Source organism: Syngnathus floridae, chromosome 19 (genome assembly GCF_059516105.1).
Source record: "Syngnathus floridae isolate MCC-2025c chromosome 19, RoL_Sflo_1.0, whole genome shotgun sequence".
Lineage (NCBI taxonomy): Eukaryota > Metazoa > Chordata > Actinopteri > Syngnathiformes > Syngnathidae > Syngnathus > Syngnathus floridae.
Window position 1 is genome coordinate 7,716,912 of NC_142431.1, and position 24,908 is coordinate 7,741,819.

The 24,908-nt window shown below is 43.0% G+C and overlaps 1 protein-coding gene across 3 annotated transcripts; it reads left to right on the forward strand.

The window, feature by feature from the left end:
* Positions 1-29: 29 nt before the first annotated feature.
* Positions 30-24,908, forward strand: akap12b (A-kinase anchoring protein 12b). Of its 3 annotated transcripts, none has more exons than XM_088362565.1 (4): positions 30-295; positions 9,249-9,324; positions 19,319-22,963; positions 23,863-24,908. In XM_088362565.1, exons 1-3 carry the CDS (start codon positions 191-193, stop codon positions 22,957-22,959), a joined length of 3,822 nt encoding a protein of 1,273 aa, XP_088218691.1. In that variant the 5' UTR covers positions 30-190; the 3' UTR covers positions 22,960-22,963; positions 23,863-24,908. The 3 variants fall into 3 exon arrangements, with proteins under 3 accessions (XP_088218691.1, XP_088218693.1, XP_088218692.1); XM_088362567.1 differs by lacking the exon at positions 30-295 and adding an exon at positions 6,956-7,027; XM_088362566.1 differs by lacking the exons at positions 30-295; positions 9,249-9,324 and adding an exon at positions 17,009-17,231.

Consider the following 24,908-nt stretch of genomic DNA (forward strand, 5'->3'; position numbering starts at 1 on the left):
AGGGCGCTGTAAAAGAGTTGTCTCTCTCTCCCGCCTGTTTCATCCATCCAGGTCATACTCCGCTGCAGTGACTCGGCACACAGCTTGCACTTTTGTAGTCAGTACTTGTTTTATTTTTCTGGACGCGGGGGGGTGAGATACAGACTCAATCTCCCGAGGCAAGCCGGCAGACAAGCACCGTTGCTCGGCCATGGGAGCAGAAAGCTCAGCCCAGCGGGACGTTGCCCGGAACAGAGAGGAGGAGGATGCTTCAATCTCGGTTGAGGGAGAGGGAGGCGCCATCCTCGATAGCAAGGTACACCATTCCTCTTATGGTTTTTCTCTTTTTTCTTTTTGTTTAATCTTCAAATGATTTAGCACCCTCACTGCCTGGCAGGTGTGTGGCCAAATTCTGACGCAGTTATTTTATTATTTTGTGCTGAGTCACGCTTGAGAGTCCAGGCGTCCCACAGTCATAAAACAGATTTAGAACACAAGTCTGTGACGCAGCACCAGTCTTCAAACTATTTGTGTTTAATATTAAATATGTATCTTTCATTTATTTTGTGCTCTTGTATTGAGTTCAAATAAATATTTCCTCTCTAGTGTAAAGCCTAAAGTGAAACAAAAAACTTAAATTAAATAATCATAATTTATTTGACTAATTATCCATATTCATAAATTTACATAGTGCTCTTTTTATCTTCAGCTTCAAGTATTATGTGAAGCGTTCAAATATCTAAGTCCTAGGCCTTCCTCATGACTTCAAAATTGGATTTAAAAAAAACCAACTCTTTAATAATTAACCAGCAGCCTCTCCGTTGAAAAGCACGATGCCAAGGTTTGTTTTTAGCTCATGTGTTTCTCATTTGACTCTGTAGGAGCTCTCGTTGCTCCAGGATGCGTTCCACTGCATGTGATCTCGTGACTGACTCAGCGCTTGAACCCGGGTGTAAATTACTCAGCGATGTGCGAAGGAATATTTGGGAGGCGGTCGCTAATGACCATTTATTTGTACCACCTGCCGTGTTTGTGTCTCGTCTCAATATCGATTCTACTCGATGTATTGACTTGTTGTTATGCCACTTGCTCTGACCACGCTCCGTTTTTTAATTCTTATTGACTGTGGAATACAAGTACAGTTAGGGAGTATTTGTACTTTAGTTCCCACCACTGCCACCTGCTCTTTTTACACCTCATATTGTCTTCGATCGACTTTTTTCTTTCTATGGGCGGCGGGTCAAAAACTCACACTTACTTCTATCATCTCAAAAGGTCAAATGACACGATGATGGATGCGGAGCCTTAAGCTACGTTTCCACTTGTGTGTTCGGTCTCTATGTTGTGGTTGTTCGCGCTCCCCACCCCATCACGCGTGTTTAAATCATTGATTGAATCATCATGGCCATCACAAGATTGTCATAGTTCTATTTTTAATCTCCAGCTCATATTAGTTGAATTACCTTAATAGGAGGATGCTGTCACATGCTTCCTTGCTGGACAAGTTTAAAGACAAACAATGCTGCTGACAGTGTCACTCATTAGACTAATGTAGACCTCAAATGATTAAAAAAAGAATTCCAGTGAGTTTATGGTGGTTGGAAGAAAGCTGCATAACATGTTGTCTTGCAGTGTGTTTGGTGTTGTATGATGTATGATACGAGAGAGAGCGCATGCAGCTGGTTGTACACTCGTGCTGCAGGAAGTGGTCGATTAGAGGAAATGAGCAGCCGAGGGTGGAGGATGCATCATGTAAGCACAACCATCAAAGCTTTTGAGACTCTTATGAGAGGACCGTCGTGCTGTTTTGTCAACCTTGCCTGACTTTCTAGTTGAGATCATATCAACGTGAAGATGTACTTTATCTTGGGCATGGGTGTTTTTCCTGTGAAAGAAGTGCACATTTGCACACTATCTGAATATTTTTAATGACAGCTTGTTGGTGTGCATATGGTGTGCAAAGTTGTGCTTCGCGTGGATTTAAGTAGCAGTTGTTTGAAGGTTTGTAATTGAAATAATGTCCGTGCTAAATTTTGTTAGCCTGTCAATGACATTTTGCATTACACATTAGCATTAAGCTATTCAATTAAAAAAAAAAAGGATTTGCTCCTCCTACCAATAGAATAAAAAAATATTTGAATTTTTTTTTAAAGAATTGTAGCGTCAGCTTTAGTACCCCCCCACCCGCACCACCACTGATTCACATGCTTGATTTCAAGACAAGTACAGTGAACAAACTCATTCTGTCATCTGCTCCTTGTTATCACTTCCTGCTTGCTTGTAATTACGCGGTAACATCCTGAAACAACATTACCCTCGTGCGTAGGCCGACCCGTGCGATGCACCATGCGAGCAGAATGTCAGGTGCTTATGTAACGTAATGTACGGAGGCGATAAAACCCGGAACGTTCCTGTATAATGAGCAGCGGCTGATCACACGCTACCGTGGATCTTATTATCCTCTTTAGTGGGGAGGAGGGGTGAAGGTTGGGGGGGGGGTCAAACAGAGGAACCATTGAGGATGGGCTGGGACAGGGGACGAGCCCATCCGGGGGCCCCCTGTGTGCATCGGCCCAAAACAAGAGGAAGGAACCAGCGTGAGGCGGTGGATAAGGGAATGGGGAGGACAAGGGGCAGAGATAGAATAAAAAGGACGTCACGTAGGAGAGCCACATGAATCACGCTGTTGTTCTCCTGGGTCAGTGAAAATGAGGAGGGGGGGGGGTGAGAAATGGTGTTGAAAGTGAGTGAAAGTGAAGGAACAAGTACAGCAGAACAAAGCACTTGTCTCTGTCCCAATCCCCTAAGAGACAAGTTGTTTAAAAAATTTAAGATGGATCAGTTCATCTTCTGGTCGGATCAGTGATCGGTCGCACATGTGGATCACAAACGGTGCCTCCCGTTAAATGTGTGGGAAGCAAAATCCCCCGTTCCCCATGAAAAAGACATGGGCAAAAGTATTTGGACATATGGCCATCACACCTGCGAGAAAATATGGAGCGGATTTCACTCTTCTGGAAAGATTTCTGGCTCACAAACTTTGCGGATGGAAGGGTGCAAACGTAATGTTGTGTGGGAATGGAGAACCGCAGGCGCTGATTTGCTGTGAGGCCAAAATTAATCTTTTATCCAACCATTCTGCCTTAATGAGCCAAATTGGCATAAACACGACATCAAAAAATTGATCGCGCTTTGATTTCCTTCCATTAAGCTGTCAGGATGGAACTGGTTTCCCAGATCATTAAAGTGACTATCCAATTAAGTCTTTAAGTATAAAAATTAGATTACGTGGCGAGATTCACAAGGGGGTTCAAGATTTATTTGAACCAGCCAATCGCAGTGTCGGAAAAATGCTGATGTCATCGAAGGCCAATGCATGAACCCCTATAGGACAAAAACAATAATACACATTCTGCAACTAAGAGAAATGCTCAGGCCTGCCCCTCCCTGAGGTCATTCAACTTATCACCTAGATGCAACCAACACGTGAACGCAAACTGTAACAAGGAGTTGCAAAGTGGATATAACTCATGTGATGTGTGTGTGTGTGTTTTATGATAAATACAAAACTGATAATTGCCTACACTTGGGCTCTCATCACGGTGTTGTTAATAACCCCAAGAATTACAGGACTGTCTCAGAAAATTAGAATATTGTGATAAGGTACTTTATTTTCTGTAATGCAATTAAAAAAACAAAAATTTCATACATTCTGGATTCATTACAAATCAACTGAAATATTGCAAGCCTATTATTTTAATATTGCTGAGTATGACTTACAGCTTAAGAAAACTCAAAAATCCTATCTAAAAGAATTTGAATATTTCCTCAGACCAAGTAAAAAAAAAGATTTAAAACAGCAAAACAAAATCAAACATTTGAAAATGTCCATTGATGCACTCAGTACTTGGTTGGGAATCCTTTTGCATGGATTACTGCATCAATGCGGCGTGGCATGGAGGCAATCAGCCTGTGGCATTGCTGAGGTGTTATGGATACCCAGGATGCTTCAATAGCAGCCTTTAGCCCATTTGCATAGTTGGGTCTGGTGTCTCAGCTTCTTCCTCACAATAACCCACAAATTCTCTATGGGGTTCAGGTCAGGGAAATTGGCAGGCCAATCGAGGACCGTAATGCCATGGTCAGCACACCATTTACTGGTGGTTTTGGCACTGTGGGCAGGTGCCAGATCATGCTGGAAAATGAAATCATCATCTCCATAGAGCTTTTCAGCAGATGGAAGCATATAGTGCTCTAAAATCTGCATTTACTCTGGACTTGATGAAACACAGTGGACCAACACCAGCAGCTGACATGGCTCCCCAAACCATCGCTGACTATGGGAACTTCACACTGGATTCCAAGCAAGTACGATTTTGCTTCTCTCCATCCGTTCTCCAGACTCTGGCACCTTGACTTCCTTCGTCTGAAAAGAGGACTTTGGACCACTCTGGAACTGTCCAGTGCTTCTTTTCCATAGCCCAAGTCAGACGCTTCTTCCGTTGTCTTGAGTTCAGAAGTGGCTTGACCATGGGAATAAGGCTATTGTAGCCCATTTCCCGTACACGTCTATGAACAGTGGCTTTTGATACCTGGACTCCAGCTTCAGTCCACTGTCTTTGAAGCTCCCCCAAATTCTGGAAGTGAGTCTTCTTCACAATGCTGTTAAGGCTGCGGTCATCTCCCTTGGTTGTGCAGCGTTTCCTGCAACATTTCCCCCTTCCAACAGACTTTTTGTGGATGTGCTTTGAAACTGCACTCTGTGAACAGCTTGCTCTTTGAGAAATTTCTTTTTGTGTCTTACCCTCCTGATGGAGAGTGTCAATGATGGTCCTCTGGACAGCAGTCAGATCAGCAGTCTTCCCCATACTTGTGATTTAGTTTACTTAACCAAGCTGAGTGTTTTTCAAGGCTCAGGAAACCCTTGCAGGTGTTTCGAGTTAATTAGACCATTCAAATGATTAGTTGAATACCCTACTAGTATACTTTTTCATATTCTAATATTTTGAGATAGGATATTTGCGTTTTCTTAAGCTGTATGCCATAATCAGCAGTATTAAAATAATAAAAGGCTTGCAATATTTCAGTTGGGTTGTAATGAATCCAGAATGTATGACATTTTTGTTTTTTTAATTGCATTACAAAAAATAAATAACTTTATCACAATATTCAGATTTTCTTAGACAGTCCTGTAGATTGGTAGATTAAATTGTCACAGCAACACAAAGCAGCTGAAATCTGATTGGACCAAATAACTGGACTGGTAGCAGCCAAGAGAAAGAAAACAAATTTTACCTTCAAATTCAGCTTGTACATTAAGACACAAGCAATAGAACCTGTTCGGATTTTTAGTTAGGCCCTTCATTGATTCTCTTTTTACGTGCATCCATATTTCATCAGTTATGGTCCTGATGCAGCAGTTAAGAGCTTCACTGAGCACAGTGGATGGTTCCACGTTGGGTGTGTCTACATCTTTGTGTGTGTGTGCGCGCCAATCAGAGTTGAGCCATTTCAAGGACAAAGGGTGAGTCATTGCTTTGATGCTAATGCCACGTAGCTGAGCAGACAATATTCAAGTGACCGTGGCCTCTCTAATCTGCCAAATTAAAAATGTCTAAAGTGTGCACTATTCGGCAAAGTTGTACCACTTACAGAGGTGGCTTTTTTTCCCCACACGCCTCAAACCGTGTTACGATTGCTCCAATTGCATGTAGCGTGGAAAAAAACATAAAGCAGATTTTGAACATTAGCAAGCTGAGATGGTCTCGATCGAGTGGAAAAACTAAACAGATACACCGTGTCGCCAGATGCTTCTCACAAATCATATCCAAATATGTCCATCTGTATATTTTTATGACACTTAGTCCACTCGTAGCTTTGCGCTAGTTGATTGGAAAAAGCATGAAATCCATCAGCTGATAAAGACGCGTCACTATCACATCTGTGACACTTTGATGAAGGCAGAAGAAACTGCCGAAACATGTCAGGTAATGAACCTAAAACAACTTGTTTGATATAAAAGAAACCAGTGAAGTGAAGTAAGCATGAAATGTTCTCTGGGAATGCATTTCGAATCCCCTGATGGTTGGAAAAAAAAAATTCTTCATCAAGATGGGGTAGTGGATTTTTTGGTTGCGCAATAAATGAGCAGATTTCTATTAGATTATTTTATTTTATTACTTTAATGTCTTTATTCAAAATTAATTCATCGGGGGAAACAAGGTTGTCTGGCTAATTAAAAGCATACTTTGAATCAGTGTCAAACCCTTTCCCTGGTCATGTGATGCCTATCATGTGTTTCTCGGAGGTCACCAAATGGGCGCATATTTATTTCAACCCGGTTAGAGAATCAGCCCCCCCTCTTGGGTCAAACACTGGGCAGCAATCTCGATTAGTGCCGTGTCATGAGCGGCGGTCTTCCCTGGCACCCGGCTGTTGTTTGCTGTTCAAGTGCGAGCCACATAAAACCAAGTTGGTGATGAAAAGCAGATAAACGATCTGTGGGTGGTGCAGTATGGTGCTTTTTGGGTTCAAGGGTTAGAAGCACTGATGTAGGTAGAGCACGGGACAGGTGTTTGCATCTCTTCCTCTCAAAAACGCAATATAACCGGACGCAGCTGTGCCACGTACGTTATCTGGAGCAGTTCTCAGTATTTATCTAAGAACATGACAAAAAAAAAAAGAAAATATGTATTTGTATATATTCTGTATTTGTCCACTTCATTTCATATTGATTGAAAATAAAGATACCAAAGGCTAGTGTATAGCTTAGCAACAATAGCTAATATTTATGTGCTAAGGCAGAAAATGTTCTTTAAAATGTTTCTCTGGGGTTTTAAAAAAAAGCAAACAAATCTGGTTTATAAATTATGTTGATACAGCGTGGAATAAAAGCTTTAGTGCAAAGCTGAAAATACAACAAAAGAAATCAAAGGGACATCGGATGTAAAAAAAAAAAACATGTACACGGTAAATCGCCACGCATTATTTGACAGCACACATCTTGACAGGTTGACAGTCAGCAGCCACATTAGCAAACATCCTTCGGGTGAGAGAAAATTGTTTTCTTAACTATTCTTATTTATTTTCTACATACAATACAGTACTTGTGACTACTTGGTAACTTTATTTTGTACACAATATAAATACCAAACAGCTAAGCAAAAATAGCTAATAATTTTGCGCTAAGGCATTATTTTACTCACTAAAAACACTATATACTATCTTAAAACTACAACTAAATATTTTTCTCTAAATTGTTAACCACTGTGTACAACATCTGAAGCCACATTTTTTTTTTTTTTTCAAAGTCAAAGTCAGCTTTATTGTCAATTTCTCCACATGCCAAAGACACACAAAGAAACCGAAATTTCGTTCCCCCCTATCCCACGGTGACAAGACATGGCTCACAACAGACAAACAGTAAACAAGTATAACAAAAGCGTGCTGAATAAATAATGAATAAATAACACAACAATAAATAAATAAATAATTAATTAATTAAGAGGAGCGTAAAAACGCGTACAGCAGACATTCCCGAAAATAGCGCAACAGTGCCGCACGCTACGCAGAAGGGGGTAGCGAGTTCAGGGCCCTAACACATATAACCTATTGTATTTGTTTTATTTATATTTATTTAACAACTGTCTTTGTTTGCTTTCGGGGATATAAATCTCTTCTGCTGGCCTTTGCGGAGTGATTTCGGAGACGGCCTGTTGTCACCGATGCCGTAGCCAAGAAATATATGAGGCCCAGCGCAATTAAAGACAAACAAATGGAAAGCAGTGAGAGAAGAGTCCGATGAGAGAGATCATTGTCTTGTAGTGCTCAGTCCAGTAGAAACAATGAGTGTGTCGTAGCTATTTGCAAAAACGCTCCACCTCTTCATTTAATCCTTTAGGGATAAAAAACACAATATATACATATATCATAAAAGTCATACTTCAAGAAAATAAAAAGTGTGTGGACCCATCCTGTTTTTCTTTCTCGTAGCAGATGTTAACGGTCTCAGTCTGTCTTTTGGTCTTTGTGGAGTACCACGTTGGCCACGGAGACAGCAGAAAAATGCTCAACTGGCTGCCAAACTTGTACATGTTCTGCCTGACAAAAGAATTCAGCATCAAGTTTTTGGCTCGGTTGACTTCTAGGACTGAAACGTGATCAAGGCAAATAGGATTTTCTTGAAGATGAAAGCAACAATCAATTGTCAAGATTTAGATGTGTGATGCAGATCACATTTGGGCCACGCTGACAAGAGAACAAAAATATATTTAAAATTACTTTGAGTCATAAAGTGGTTAAAAAACGTTGGCCATATTGTTCCCTTAAAGACATTTGGGGTAGCGGGGGTCCAATTTGGATGAGGTGTGCTGACAAAGTGAGTCAGGTGTTGAGGGGGAATCTTGGGAATGTTGGAGAATGGGGGGGGGGGGAATTCTGGGAATGAAAGTCATGGGGTAGACTAGGGCAGGACGGGGTCGCTGCAGGGCTAAAGGTCCACTGGCTAGATCACATAGATCTGATCGGACGTGTTGATGGCTGGAAAAGGACCATTTGCAAGGTGGGCGGGGTTGCAAAATTTTAGGAATTTTTAAAGTTGGAAACTTTCCAAGGGAATCTAGTACGTGACATTTACACTATGTGGACCAAAGCCCATCCAGTTTTTTTCTGTAACACCAAATATTTGTGACATTCAAATGTGGGACTAGTATACAGCCTTGTGGCACACCACCTGCATCCAGCTAGCATGTGTGTCGCACTTTATCAATGGCATTTTACATTCACATGAGATTCCTGCGATTTCTCATTGAGTTCCAGGATCATGTCCAGAACATTGAGCAGCATTACAAAGATTTTTTTGGACTACAATTAGAGATCGTAAATATTCAGACTCCCCCAGTCATCTTTAAAGAAGTATTAGAGGAGGGATGATAACTGATAACTACTTCAAATATCTCTCTCAAAATATTTGCACCTGTCAAAAACAACACTCATTTTAATCATGCCGATTTTGGACTGAGCAGCTGTATTTGCGTCTGTATACAGTTCTGTTTTGGAAATTCATGAAATGGAACCACTGCATCCCATGGCTTATCTTTTACAGCCATTGTTTAAAAAAAAAAAAAAAAACACTTTTATTAAGGAAGTCATTTATCTTTTGAGTTTGTATCCTTTAGTCTCGTGCCAAGCCAAACTGACCAGTTCCAAGATAGCTTAGAAATGGAAATGATGCATCTTTTCGAGTGAAATATCTCTTCCTGTGCTTTCAGTACCTGCACAAGAATGGACAAATCTCCAGCCTGACCAGTCTGATTGGACACTCGGAGGACAACACGCTGGCAGAAGGTGTGTGTTGTGTTTGTGTTCTGAGTCTTATTTGCAAATGTAGTCCAAGATCTGCTTTGCACACACTTTGCAAGGGTTTATTCATAAAATGTGTTCACATGGATGAGACATGCGAGCCGGTGATTAATGCGTCCAATTTATTTTGATTGCGCGCTTCCATCCTCAACCTGCGGCGCTTCATCCCCGCAGCTGCACGTGTTTATTATCTCGGCCGTTGCTATTGTGTCAAGCTCTATCTGGGAGGGCCGCAGGGGCGTGTATAAACCCTCCCTAAATATTTAGCAGGCCGTGACCCGGGCCCCGCGCAAAGCAAGCCTGCGTGATTCATAATACGCGGCGGCCCAAGGGTAAGCGGTAACCGAACACGACTTAAAACGCAGAGAAATGTCACATACCGCGCTTTCAAATAAGCACTTTAATAAGCTATTTCATTAAGCGGCGCTGTCCGTTTAGAGAGTAACCCGACTCCCTCTTTTTCATGCGCGGCTTCACGATGGATGAGGTGATGAGAGTTGTTCAACTGTCACGTTATGAGTCCTTAAAGAGAAAGTTAATGTGACAGTCTTTTTTTTAATTGTATTTTAGTTACATTTTAGCAGCTTCTGTATTCGCTAAGCTAACATATCACCTGACGTAGCATAGGATGCTAATTTTGCACCTTCGTGGTTCTATTAACATGCTGTATTGTCTTACAAGGACCTTGAGATGGATATCAAGGACATAGAATAAAAGCGCAAACACTTTTCCATACATGCCAAACAAGTGAGCTTGTTAGAAAGCTTCAAGGCTGCGGCTAGAAATATCACGGGGAGTGAAAGGAAAGGGAGCTTTTCACACAATGAGCGATAGAGCGAAAGGTATTCCAGCACTCCTCGGACATTGAGTCTGCGAGCTGATAAACTGCCACGGTGGGAGACGGGAAGTGCAATCTACCTGATAACGGCCAAACACAACAAAAAAGAACAAGGCTGCTCATCAAAAGGACAAAAAAAGACAACACACACATCAGTGCGTATCGTTCACTAGTCCTGAATTGAACTAGTACTTCGTTTATTTCGTCGAGTGGCCAATTTTGTGTCCAGCGCCATTCAAACTTGCTCAACTTGTGTCAATTCCTCCCTCCGAAAGCAAATAGATTTATGAAGGAAAATTATTTTACTCATGGTGAAATTTAATTAGACAAATGTTTTCAATATAGTCAGTCAATGTTATCAAGTGTAGTCGACCTACTAGATCTAGGTCATGATGCCTCGGCACTGCTATATAGACAATGAAAACAAAGCAAACTGAAGCCTATGTTTCCAATTTTAAAACATTTTAGATATTTTTGTCAGCTATATAGCGTAAAATCATAGTAGCGCAAACTCAAAGATTTCAAACTCTACAAACAACAACTCGAGTGGAATTCCATTGCGCTTTTCCAAGTTGGATCTGAAATGACCAATTTTGTGGAATGCGGCATTAAATATAGAGCTGAAGGTTTTATAGTTGTACAAGTTCATGGAGAGAACAATATTAATAATATAAGACGACACTTTTTTGATCGAGTACTACGCGGGGACGCTTCTTGGCAGTCTTGCCGCCTGATGAGTTCATGTGTGTCGAGTGAGTCCAAAAGAATGTGGTTGATGTAATGTATTGGCCACAGATTCGAGCGTCCCTCCCTGATGACTTGCAGACTGCACAAGTGGACAGATGTTGAATTTTGGGGGGGAGGTGAACAAATGCTGACTCAGTGATTTTTGGGAAGATGTGCTGACAGTTAAGTCAATTTGCAGGACTGCTGGACGTCATTTATCAGTAAAACGGTCTGGAACTGTTTAGATACGACTCGGGCCATCTGAGTGTTGTGTTCATCGTCCTAAAATATGCAGCCTCTCCCTTCAATTAAGCTTCGCATCGTGTTTGCCAATGCTGGAAACGTCACCGTCACGCAAACCAGTCGCGGCTCTGCCTGTATTGCTTTCACATTCCAACTTTTGCTCAAACTATGCTCGGTGTGAATGCTTTTAAGAAAAGAAGAGGAGTTGGCGAGTTCATTTCAGAGTGGAGTGCTCGAAAACACAGTCCCAGGAGATCCATTGTCTTCCATCTCAGTAGCATGTTTTATTTAGATGCCCATTATGAAGTGGGTGCTCGAGGGATGCCCATCAGGAGAAGACGAGACCTCTATTAGGAAGCCGTCATTCATCATGATTGGATGAGAGGCCTTTTTGTCTTCTCGCCAGTTTCCAGTAGTGAGGAAGGAAAATATCAATATGAGCTCATCAACATCTGATTTGTTCAGATTTTTACTCAGTCGAGTCATGCCAAAAGTTTGACTAGCAATGCAAAATAAAAACTGGCCAGATTAGAATTTACTTGACAACAAAGAGAGGCTGAAACCTGATTGGACAAAAACTCTTACTGTTCATATACAGCTAAAGAGAATAAATTGTTGGGAAAAATTAATGAAATTTCATGAAACAAATACTCAAAATGGGGTACGAAAGTCCTGAACCTCCCCGGAGCTCGCTCATATCTGCAGGCGATGCTCTCTCTCACATCTTTCCTGGCATCAGGGAACCTAATCTCCTCTGCCTCAACCCCTAACCTCCCCCAGGCACAAGGAGGCTTGAGTGAATGGAGAAGGAATGCGGCCCACTCCTCCTCCTCCTTCCTCCATGGTAGACCCCCACTCTCCCACCATCTATAATGCCATCATCTCATCACATTTAGGGAGCTTCTCTATGTAGTCAGGACAAAATTTCAGTGAAACCTAGCTAGCTAACAAACATAGCTAATCAACTCAATCTGTGTTTTTCCTAAATATATCTGACCAAGATAAAGTGAAAAAAAGCTTTTTCGTTATGAAGTACTCTGTTAGCCTTGGCTCTTCTATATCCACTTTTTTTTTACAACTAACAACAGAAGACAACATATGCCAAGGAGCAACTGTGTAAATTGCTGAGGCAAAAATTTCTGGAATGTCGCGAAAAAGTTGAGGCAACTGACGGCAGAAGGCAAGCCGTGCTAAATATATACTCCTTTAGGGAACTCAACTCTTATACCATAGATTTACCATGAAATACTTGTAGTTTATCTTTTTCTTTAAATACATTTCCACTAGATTTAAAAAGTGTTTTTAATATCTTTAAGTGTGTTTAAATATAAATAATTGTATAAATAATTTTATCGTTCACTTGAACTGAGAAATCTTGAAGCAAGCATGCTGGGCCTCTAATTTGAAAAGCAAAAAGTTTGTTCTCTGTCTTGAAAAGTTTCACCTTTTGCAGGCGGGTCTGGATGTATCCCACGCAATAATCACTTCGTGTCACAGAAATAGTCGCGAAAGCGTGCATGGTGTGTAAACATGGTGTCCCTGAGTCAAGTAGAAACACTCGTCGACTTCATTTCCCTTTTCCGCCATTTATGTCGTTGAGACATTTGTTGGGAAAGATGGGGGGGGTTGAGCCCGTGTTTTTTTTTTTGTGTGTGCGTGTGTCCTGAGTCCGAGATGATGTCATGGGCCGTCTCTGAAGGCAACAAAAAGCCCCTCCACCCAAACTAGCCCACCCCTCCATGCATCCCCACCCTCAAACATTCCTGCGCTAGACCTGTTATTATAGTTTAGCTTATTATCAGTTATCAAAAAATGTAGCTTACGTATGTGTGTGAGAATCAAATGGACAGCGCGTTGTTGGATTTTGTCCACAATTTAGGGACCGTGCTATCTGCGCCTCACGGCAAAAGCCCTAGCCAATCACCTGTTATCCAATTTACTCACCGCATGCTCGTTTTATTTCTTCAGTTTTAGGAAAATGCTAAGCAGAAATTAGACTTACACAGGTTGGTTGAGTTCAATCACAATTCTTGTTAAGAAAGCTCTGTTTTTAGGAAAGTACAATACAGCGCTGGCCCCTTCAAGAGCAGAAAGTCTCCATTCAGAAAAGGCAACGTTCAAGGTTGCACATTGTGGGCCGAGTTTGATGGGTGATGAGTCTTTGGGGTGGGGCAAGTTCGAAGGAGAGTCTGATTCCATGGGAGTGGGTACTGGTTCGGTGAGAGCTGGTTCCGTGGGGTTGGGTGCTGATTATGGGCGATTCGATGTATGGGGGCTGTTGTTTTCCTTTCCGTCTTTCAGCCTTGACGATCATCTTTGGCTTGGCTGTCTCCCTCTGGCACCTGCTGGTTTTATCGCCAAGTGACCTTCCTGTAAACATTCTCCTCCATTCTTGCACATACACTGTCGCACCTCATCCATTCATCATTCTTTCAATTTTGTCATTTTGTACGGAATTATGTGAGCTTTTCGCTGTGACATCATCAGTTTATTAATGTTCCCTGACTATGCAAAGTTTGTACTCACCACTTACCATGTTTTTGTTTGTTTGTTCTTTTGATACTCCATGTACTTGCTTACGTCCTCATATTCTTAGTTTAATCATGCTTTCAACCATATCTTTTCTTTGTTAGGCAAAATATTTCCCTCAGTCCAGAACGTTCAGTGGTAATCGAAAACTGGCGTCTAGCATTAGTCAAAACACAAGATACAATCAAGTACTGAACATTTTTAGATGACTTTGGCAGTGTCTGTGATTTAGAAAATCATCAGGCATGCATTAAACAGTTCCTTAAGGGTCATTAAGCTATTCAGGCAATATGTCAAAAAACATTTGTTATTTCAAAGTGCTCAGAAATATATATCAGATCATAAAGTTATAAAAACCTTTCTCACTACCACTTATAAAAAATGTCTAGATATGGCTTCTTTATTGATTTGGTGTGTAGGTATAATTATATGCTTAAAATGTTTCTTTTATTTATTTAATATGTGAATATACTTGTCTGCTTATGTACTTTATTCAATGAGGTTTGAGCATATCTGTTTTTTGTAGCTAGGCAGGACTTTTTGTATTTCGACCCCATTCCTTCAGCGTTCATAAAAGTGTAGGCACGCATGAGTCATGTGGAGGAAGTCAGGGCGTAAAAGGAACAGTGGGTGGGTTGGTTTGAGGGGGGGGGGGGGGGTCCAAGCCATGTACTCCCACCATCAACTATTTGATACATTCCCTCCTGCGTGACTCACAACACACTGCACAATAGTACTTGTGCAGAGTGACATATTTACTTCATGTGTCACTGCATGGCTTGAAAACCTCAATGGTGTGTCATGTCCAATGAGTCGCTTCAATTAAATTCAATTTAAAAAGACTCAGTCGATTGCTATTTTAATTAAATGTAAATAGTTGGAGATTTCCTCCATATTGACATCACTGTCTTGTTACTGTGGCAAAAAAAAAAAAAAGTACTTTGGGGTTTGAATTTTGTTTTCCAAGATACTACAAGGTTTGTTTGGTGGGAGTTAACGCAACTCTCTTTACAACAAGCAAAATTATTGGCAGATAAGAGAACAAATCATAAAAAGGGCTGCTTCAAGTTCTTTAATTTCAGACCCAGTTAAACTTTACTGTCAAACAAAACATTAAACAGAGAAAAATACATGTTGTGTATTTCAAACAACCACATAACTTTGTATCAAACGTCTGCTAGCTTAATGCTGACACAAAATGGGTAACGCCATAGATTAGCATCTCATTGGCTGATTAGCACCCACAGGAAATTGCATCAGTGAAAAAGAAACCCAAATTGATATTAGAAAGGTGTCAAAAATGAGAGAAAAGGTAGTTGCGTATTTGTGTGACTTCGACTCGCAGACAGCACTCAATTCAAATTACCGTTATCACCCGTGCTAACAAATTTACACATTCCTGTAGAAACAAAGCAGAAGATTACAGAACACGACGCTGTTTATCTGCATTCCGCCTCGTCTGCCTCCACCTTCATAGGAATTCCGAATGAAATGCGTTTAAATCATTGCGAGGGGCTCATTAGCAATTTTAGGGGGGGGGGGGCAACTATCACCTTGAAACACCATTCTTGGCTTTGAAGGACTGAGGTCGAAATACAAAAAGTCCTGCCTAGCTACAAAAACAGATATGCTCAAACCTCATTGAATAAAGTACATAAGCAGACAAGTATATTCACATATTAAATAAATAAAAGAAACATTTTAAGCATATAATTATACCTACACACCAAATCAATAAAGAAGACATAACTAGACATTTTTGATAAGTGGTGATGAGAAAGGTTTTTATAACTTTATGATCTGATATATATTTCTGAGCACTTTGAAATAACAAATGACTTTTGATATATTGCCTAAATAGCTTAATGACCCTTTAGGAACTGTGTAATGCATGCCTGATGTTTTTTCTCTAAATCATGGACGCGGCCAGAGTCGTCTTGACCGTTCAGTACTTGATTGTATCTTATGTTTTGACTAATGCTAGACGCCAGTTTTGGATTACTACTGAACGCTCTGCACAGTGGGAAATAGTTTGCCTAACAAAGAAAAGATACGGTTGGAAGCATGGTTAAACTAAGAATAAGCAAAGACATAAAGTATCAAAAGAACAGCAATAGATTAATGATGTCACAGCCAAAAGCTAACATAATTTCGTACAAAATGACAAAATTGAAAGAATGAGGTACGACAGTGTATGTCCAAGATTGGAGAAGAATGTTCACAGGAAGGTCACGTGGAGATAAAACCAGCAGGTGCCAGAGGGAGCCAGCCAAGGACTCGGCCAAAGATGATCGCCAAGGCCGAAAGACGGGATGGAAGACAACAGCCCCCACACACACCGAATCGCCCATAACCAGCACCCACTCCCATGGCGAACTTGCCCCACCCCAAAGACTCATCACCCATCAAACTCGGCCCACACTGGCATGTGCAGCTGATATGAGCTAACCAAAGAACCTTGAACGTTGCCTTTTCTGAATGGAGACTTTCCGCTCTTGAAGGGCCCAGCGCTGTATTGTACTTTCCTGAAAACAGAGCTTTTTAAACAAGAATTGTGATTGAACTCAACCAACCTGTGTAAGTCTAATTTCTGCTTCAGTGTCTTAGCATTTTCCTAAATCTGAAGAAATCAAACGAGCACGCAGTGAGTAAATTGGATAACAGGTGATTGGCAAAGGCTTTTGCCGTGAGGCGCAGATAACGCGCTCCCTAAATTGTGGACAAAATCCAACAGCTTGTTTAAAGATTTTGATCTCAACTTGCTTGCAACTCAAAGATTTAGATTTGTTTATGGCCAGTATGGATTTTTATAGTTCAAATCAATATTTTATTATTTTTCTTTTAAGTCCATTTGAAAGACTCCAACTGAAAACTTTATTGTGGGTATTCAATAAAACCATTCAAAGCGTCGCCATTCAGACAAGAGCGGCTTAACAAATGCCAGGAAGGTTATGTCCTGTACCAGAAGTGTTACGCTTGACCACTTTTTCAGCCAGACTGTGCCAGTGTGTCTTTGGGGCCACAGCATGCGTATTAAGGTCAGAAAAGGAGTCGTTGCGCGTCAGACGGATTTGGTGGCGGAGGGCTGGGGGGGGGGTCCATGCAGTTTGATCACATACAATACTTTTTATTGTTTAAAAAAAAATGGGTCACTTCCTTGAAGAAGTGCATAATGATGAGCTGTAGTCAGGCTGAGGCGGAAGGGCAATGGAGTGGGGGGGGGGGGGGCGTGCTAGTAAAGGTGGAAGGGGGGGGGGTCATTCTGAAGAGCTGAAGAAAGGAGGGCGGTGGTGGGAGAGGGAGGCAGGGGTGGTCCCAATGTGACATGCGTGTCAGTCTGTTGAAATGTGTGTGAGGCGGCTCGCCCGGCACACACGGGCCACGGAGCAGCACAACAGCAACTCCGACTAGTGAAGGGACACTCTGAATTACTTGTTGAGAATTTATTCTGGGTTCTTCTCATTTTTGTGGGTCTTATTTTTTTTAAAAACTTAAAAATAAACAGGATTTTTTTGGGGGGGACTTTCACAAATGCTTGGAACAATTACTTTAACAGGTAGGCTTAATTGTTTTGATATTTTATATATGTTTTTACAATACTTTTATTTAGTTTTTGTTGTTTTATTTCATGTGAAATTTGTCCTAATTTTTTATGGGGTTTTGTTTCCATGAATGGGTATTGCCGAGGCCATTGTTTTCCTGAGGGTGTGGTTCTATAGTGGTGAGTTCTACTACTAGAATGGAGTGTAGCCCAACTTCTAGTGACCCAGTGGGCTGCACTCCCAAGGTTTTTTTTTCTTTGAGGGCAGGGGGTCTCTCCACAGTTGTCTTTATGATATAAATGAAGAGCAACAGTTGCCTTTTTATCATACACAAAGTGTCACAGCTCGGGCCAACTTCCATTTTGTCGTCATGTGAAGCGTTTCATTCGATTAGAGTGGGATCATAATTCCCACTGGGGTTGTTGGGTTGAAACCACAAAGAGCAGCAGGGGGTCTGTTGGGTGGGGGGGGAGTAAGAGAGGGTGGCATGAAATGAATCTGATTCTTGCTGGTCTGTCTCTGGTCTTCTTGGGTTTCACAAATGTAGTGGTTGCTTTTTATTACTGTGGATGTGATGAGTACCACTCCTCTCAGAGTGGCGCCTCAGAGACACTCTGACCACACCTTAGTTTGGTGTGTGTGTGTGTGTGTGGGGGGGGGGGGGGGTCGTCTTTGTCAGTTTTGGGGGATGTGAAAGCCGAGTTGGCCTCTTTTTTTCTCCTTAACTGACTTCTTTTGTTTGCATAGCTGCCGCTGCTTCAGATGAGTCATCTTAATATAGATTTGCATACATTTGGGAGAAGTTGGTAAATAAGTGTCAGCTTTCTTCTCAACAGTAGTTGCAGCTGTGATCCAATATGACTGTTCTACTTTCGTACTATATTCCAATTGCTTCACCCCAAAATGTTTTTTTTTATTTTTTTTTTATTGGACACGAACCCCACAGGAAAAAAAGTTGGAACTTGGGGTTTTTACCTCCAGCCGACCAACCGCCCCCACACCCTTGGAAAGAAAAAGAACCCGTCCAGCCACCTTCTCGACCCCCTGCAGCCTCACCTCAGAAACACTCTTTGTGGTACAGTCGTTATTTAAAGCACACACACCGACGCCCCTCCCTTCCCTAAATCAAATCATTCCAGGGGTGTTGTGTGTGTCTGTAAAACAAAACAAAAAAAACTGAGATCAAAAAGACAGCAGAGATGCCAGCAGTGTGTTAAATCCACACGACTCCGGGTTTTATGATGGTGTAGATACACATTACCTCATCCGGCAAGTCTGACCCGCACTTTACAACTTGACTTAAGAGGAGGAGGCGGCAAGTTGAGTTTGTTTGGCTTGCCCATGAACGACTTTATTTTGTAAATATGTTGAATCTTGTCAAGTTTGCGACCGCCCCTGCCCCCCCTCTTTGTTTTCACAGGCCGCAGTAGGATTACAAGGCCATTGTGTTGTGCCTTGAAGAAGGCGGTTCCTCATCTATTTCGCTGTGGTGGAATGTGGGTCAAGGGGACTTAATTCAAAGAGGGTGGGCGTAAGGCTCTCAGTGTTTGCTTTAAGAAATGTAAAATAAAATTTAGCTGTGCTTGAGTTAAGTGAGACAGTGTTTAGGAGAATCTGGAATAACATAGCACACATTCCTGCCTGAGTTAAATCCATACATAGAACGTCGGCGCGTCCTCAACAACACGTTGCTTTTTTTACATAATTTCCTCGAAACTTTAACATGCTTCAAATGTTTCTTGTCTCACACTAAAATATCCCAAGAATGCTGTGAGGTTATAATTGTGGGTACCATTTTTTATCTGTGGGGAAAGACCAACGTTTTTTTTTTTTTTTTTCTAAATAGCACAAGAGAACAGTACCTTAGAATTACCCACATTTTTTTTGACTGCTCGCGGTTCCTTCAGTTTTTCTTTAAAGGGGGTGTGCGTAATCGGGTAATGTTATATCTACAAATTTGTGACTCGTGGAGTATTGGGTGACTGTTTTGAAAGCTGGGTGTAGAAAATGGACTGTACCCTTTTACGAAGTAAATTTTGCTGAGAGCTAATATTGATTTATCTAACAAAGTGCCATTTTTGTTACTTCCTCATCCTTTCAGTTGGCCAGCCAGATGGTGTGTCTGTGGCTCAGAAAGAGGACACCTCAGAGACCATGGACACCATCGCAGACGAGCAGGCTTCTCAGGTAAACGGTGAGAAAACAGAGAAGGAGTCGCCCGACGACATCACTCCTGTTGAGGAGAAGGCAGCGGAGGAGAAGCCCAACGAGACAGGCGAAGTGGGCTTCAAGAAAATCTTCCGCTTCGTGGGCTTTAAGTTCACCCTGAAGAAGGATAAGAGCGAGGAGAAAGAGCCCGTGAAGCTGCTGACGGTGAAGGATAAGGAGGGAGATGCGGTCAACAGAATCGATGAGGCGGGAGAGAACGGGATCACGGAAAAGGCAACCAACACTGAGGCTGAGCTCATTGAAGATGCTAAAAATGTTGAAATCCCAGACGATCCTGGTGATGCCACCGAGACCTCAGATGAAGCCGACAAGGATGAAGGCGCCGAGAAAGGGGACGAGGCCAGTCCGCCACCCCAGGAGGCTGCCTTGTCCCCCTTCAGGAAGCTGTTCAGTACCAACCTCTTCTCAAATCTGCGAAAGAAGTCCAGCATCAAGAGGACCAAAGAGGAGGAAGGCAAGGAGGTAGCTGGTGAGGATGAAGCTGCTAAGCTAGAAGAAGGAGAAGAAAGCAAGGAGGACGGAGCGACCACTCAAGAGAAAGAACAAGCCGAAGAGGAAGCCCCAGCATCACCCAACGAAATGAAACCCGAACTGAGCTCGGAGACTGACGTCACCATCGATAGCCCTACTTCTGATGAGACGAAGCCAGAAGAGGAAAAAGCAGAAGAAAAGAAAGCTGCAGCAGAGATGACGTCTGATTCTGAACTTACGGCTTTGCAAGAGAAGGCAAAACCCCAAGGAAGCCCTCTAAAGAAGCTTTTCACCGGTGCTGGCTTGAAGAAACTCTCCACTAAGAGCAAGAAGAACAAGAAAGATACTGAGGTGAAACTGACAGAGTCTGGGGAGCAAGCAGGAGAACTTCAGTCCTCTATGGAATCCACAGAAGAGGCAAAAGCTGACAGTGGGCCATCATCTCCAGAGAAATCAGGAGAACATGTTGCTGAAGCTGAGGCGGCGCAGTCCGACTCCACACAGGAACCCGAAGGTGAAGTTGTCTCTGATGGAGAGAAGAAGAAGGAGGGAATCGTGGCCTGGTCTTCCTTCAAGAAACTTGTGACACCCAAGAAGCGTGTGAAACGATCTTCAGAGAGCGACGATGAGATGCCAAGTGAGAAAGCGGCAAAGTCAGCGACCTTGTCGTCTTCTGAAAGTGCTCCGTTGGCAAACGAGAGTGGGGAGGAGGAAGCCAAAGAGGACAAACCTTCTGAGGACGAGAGCAAAGCTGAAAATACTGAAGAGAAGCTGGTGAGCAGCGCAGAGGAACCCAAAAAGAAGATGGACACGTCAGTCTCCTGGGAAGCTCTGATGTGTATGGGAGGACCCAAAAAGAGGACCAGGAAGACTTCTGATTCTGACGATGAGGAAACCAAGATTGAAGAGGAGAGTCACGTGACCGCCGGAGAACAGGACAAGCAGGAGGACAAGACCGAAGCAGCTGCTGCAAACTCTCAAAATGACGAAGAAGGCGCTTCCTCCCCAGAACCTCTGAGTAGCCCACCTGAGAGGGAGTCGACCTGGGATACGCTGAAACGCATGGTCATGCCAAGAAGTAAGTCCAAAACTGAAGAGAAGACAGAAGAACAAGTTCAGCCAGAAAGCGAAACGCCAAAGGAGGAGTCGTCATTCTCTCTGAAGAAGTTCTTCCCTGGTCTCAGAAAGAAGAAAACTGAAAAACAAGCGTCCACCGAGAGCGAGGAGGACTCCGACACCCCGGCTGTCGTTCCTCTCTCTGAATATGACGCACAACAGGAGGTCATCCAGGAACAAGCAGCAGAGGAAACCGTGGCTCCGGCTCAAGCGTCCTTGGATGAAAGATCTCCATCTTGGATCGCGGCCGTGGTGGAGCGCGTCGATGACAAGCACGACGAGCTGAGCGACATCACCGAAGAAGCAGAGAACATCGCCACGCCCAAGTCCGTTGACACTGGCAATTTGGAGGATGACGCCGAGGAGCACGTCGGACGGAGGTTGTCGGTAGCCGAAGTTGCTCAAACTCCTCCTTCAGAAACCACCAGCGGTGAGCCCGAGAGACCCCAGGATGAAAACGCTCAGCAGTTTGTGGCAGCCATTAAGGCCCAAATAAGTGAAGTTCCACCCATGACATCTGTGATCTGCGAGGACGCATCAGTTGAGATTGCCTCTGAAGAATCCGAACCAGCTTTGGAGCAAGCCGATTCCAAATCTCTTCGTCTGTTGGCGCCGCATACCCAAACTGAGACCACAGCCATCTGCATTGGCATGGAAACCAAGGAGATTGACGAAGTCGCTCTGGAGGAACCTGCGACTGAGATCACAGAGGGCCTTCCCGTCATCGCCGACGCCCACAGCACCGAGGTCTTAGAAGAAGAGGAGGCGGTAAAAATGGAGGAGGCCGTTGTCACGGAAGAAGCACTGCTGAGCGCCCAAGTTCAAGTGAGAACCGTCGAGGTCGAGCTGGCCCAAAGCTCACTGAGCGAAGCATTGGAGGTTCAAACCGCAGAGGAGAGCTGCGAACCCGCGTCGACGACGGTCGCCGTCGTCAACTCTTTGCTGGAGCCACAAGTTGCGGAGGCCGTCGCGAATGTGGCCGACGACGCTCCGATCGTTGTCGTTACACCAATGTTGGAAATCGCCGCGCCTCTGCAAAACGGAGACGTCACCAAGCCGAGCGTGCAGATCAAGGAAGGAGAACTCCCCTGTGAAACGGTCGCCTCGAGTGAGCAGGTTTGCGTCATCTCCGAATCCGTCGTCCTGGTCAGCCCGGCCCTTGCGAACCAAGTGTCAACCTCCGACGTGTTTGAGCCAGAAGATGTCACAGAAACCAAAGGCGACAAAGAGGTCTCCAGTCAAATTGAAGCCCAGAGCTTGGTCATCGCCCAGTCCGTCATTCAGGATGCTGTGGAGAAAGTTTCAGAGCAGCCCAAGACCCCAGAGTCCTCCACAACACCAGTCCAGGCAGTGATAACCACAGAAGAGGAGATCTTGGCGGAGGTCCCAGTTATCACCGACACCCGTACCCCCATCATCAAAGACGAACCGACAGAGAAACCTCTTTTCGTCGCCACGGAATGCAAAACAGCTCCCGTTGAGGTGGCGGCGATCCTCAACGCTTCTGCAGTGGAGAACAGAGAATTTGAGAAAGGCTTGAAGAAAGCTGTGGAGGTCATTGCAAGTGAAGAATTTGAGGAAGAAGTGGTGGAGATCATTGGCGAGAGTCAGAAGAAATTGGAAGCTGTGAAGGAGGAGATGGAAGAAGACAAACCGCAATCGGAGAAGGAGATCCGCATGCCGGTCCAGGTGGTGCTGCAGACCGCGCAGGTGGTCGAGGAGGAGTCTACCAAAGAGGAGTTGGTGGAGGAATTAGGCAACAACGGCACCGTGGACGGCAGAGGAGACCGGCCGGCGAGCGAGCAGTCGGAAAGTCTCCCAGCGTCGTCAAAGTGCGCCGAGGTGATGGCGCAGGTGATGGAGGTCATTGAAGAGGCGGTGAAGGAGATCCGGCCCGCGTCCACAGAGATTACACCGGTGTCGTGAACAGGTGAGATGGACCACAGAATTTCGTCATTAACCGATCTAACGAGTTTCTCATGTTTTTTTTTTTTTTTTTAAGATCAATGGGCTCTACTTTTATTAGATGGGTTGGACGGGAGGGGTTGGGGTGCCCTCGGCCAGATGAAGAAGCTTTTGTTCAGGCACTGAGTTACCAGGGAAAACTTTGATATCAAAGTAGGAATGCTGTTGTTGCCTCCTTCTTTGTTGGCCGGCCGGGGTCTTAAAAGGAAGTGGTGTGCGAGGGGGGAGATGAACTGAAGGACTGATTATAACCACCCCCCATTTCCTCTTCCCCTCCATCAGCCTTCCTCCAATCTAGCCCAGATCACATTTTTGAGAAATTGTCATTGTTTTGTTTTTGAGTTTGACCTATACACAAAACAGCATTGTAAGTTATAGCTGACATATCCGAAAAATCCACTTGTTGCTCAATAACCTTTAATTCATAAATACTAGTAAATGTATTAATATATTACCTATTATTGTTATATTACTATAATGAATATCTGATCTGGGCACATTCTGAATCGGCGCAAGAAAGTCATTTAGACAGTTTTCTGTTACTTTAACGCCATCTTGTGGTATAAACGTATATTGCAATGAGTTGATAAAATTCACTCAGACTGATTTGTTGCTGTCGTGTGGCCTCACAGGCAAATTGCGGTGTAGCGCAGTCTTTCTGGGGTGCTTCAGTTACTCATGTACTCATGTTATTATTTGCTGAGGTAGTCATTATTAATTATTATTATTAACAGAATACACAGACATCAGGTGGAAAAGGAGAATGTGGAAACAGATTTGTTTTCAAAATAACAATCTGTATACTGTCCAAGTACATTTTTGCATGTCGTTAACCTCTCTCCTTGCCCCCCCCCACCCCCCCAGGATGAGAGTGATGACGAGGATGAAACGGAGGATGATGCTTGGTTAGGACTACCCACTGACACGCTGGGTCCCTTCCTGCCCCGAGACAGACTGGGTCGCCAAGCTTCCTGTCCAATGCCCATACAACCCCCCACAACCCTGCATCCAGCCATGGACGAATGTTTACCTGTGTGTGTGTGCGTGCGCATGTGTGTGTCTGATGTATAGACCTCAGACAAAATCAAAAGGTAAACAGATTGTATATTGTATTTATATCACAAGTATTCTTCCAATCATCCTTTATTTTTTCATGTTGAGCCCTGTTTTTTCTGTTTTATTTCCTTCATCACACATAAAAAAAATATTTTTAAGAATGCCAGAAGCAACAAGTCATGACTAAAGCTAACTGTTGCATACAGCAAGACGTATTATTGTTATTCAAATATTTTTTAGCTGCCATGGTACAAACTGTGATTTCTATTGTCAGTAAAATAAAATTGGAGTAAATTCCCTCATATTCCACATATCTACATAAAACATTTGGTGCCTATTTTACTGTGAAATAACCTTTTCACTTATCTGTCTTAACATAAGTGGTAGGAAAAAACGAGTTGGAGGGTTAAAGGTGCATTTATTTATGAATGCAAGCTACTTTGGACCACAAATCACAAGAGTCTGGAGGTTGCTTAATACATTTTTTCCCAATACATTTGGTTCAGTTGTATCAATGGCTGACACCAGAAAGCTTTATGACCAAATGAGAGAAAAAAAAATCAATTTTTGCTTCATTGTACATAAACAACTTCTCCGAAACTACTTTTTGCCCTCTCAGTCACCTTTGTCTTCACTGTGAGCCTGTTAACATTTGTACAGAGGATGTGTATACCCGACTTGTATGAACTGACAAAGCCTCTTGTTTTAAAAACTAATATACTTAATTCTCCCTAATATTCACATAAGCATGGTTTTAACTGTCTTTTTTTTGTTTTATTTTCCAAGTTGTTAATAGTAAGGATACACAAACGTGTCTATATTTCATTCAATAAAGTTTAGAGGGTGGAGGTAAA

Excerpts from the sequence above, each read along its gene's own strand:
- akap12b (XM_088362565.1), top strand. The coding sequence starts at position 191 with ATGGGAGCAGAAAGCTCAGCCCAGCGGGACGTTGCCCGGAACAGAGAG. Across the intron at positions 296-9,248 it reads GCGCCATCCTCGATAGCAAG|TACCTGCACAAGAATGGACA; the intron begins GTACACCATTCC and ends CTGTGCTTTCAG. Across the intron at positions 9,325-19,318 it reads GGACAACACGCTGGCAGAAG|TTGGCCAGCCAGATGGTGTG; the intron begins GTGTGTGTTGTG and ends TCATCCTTTCAG.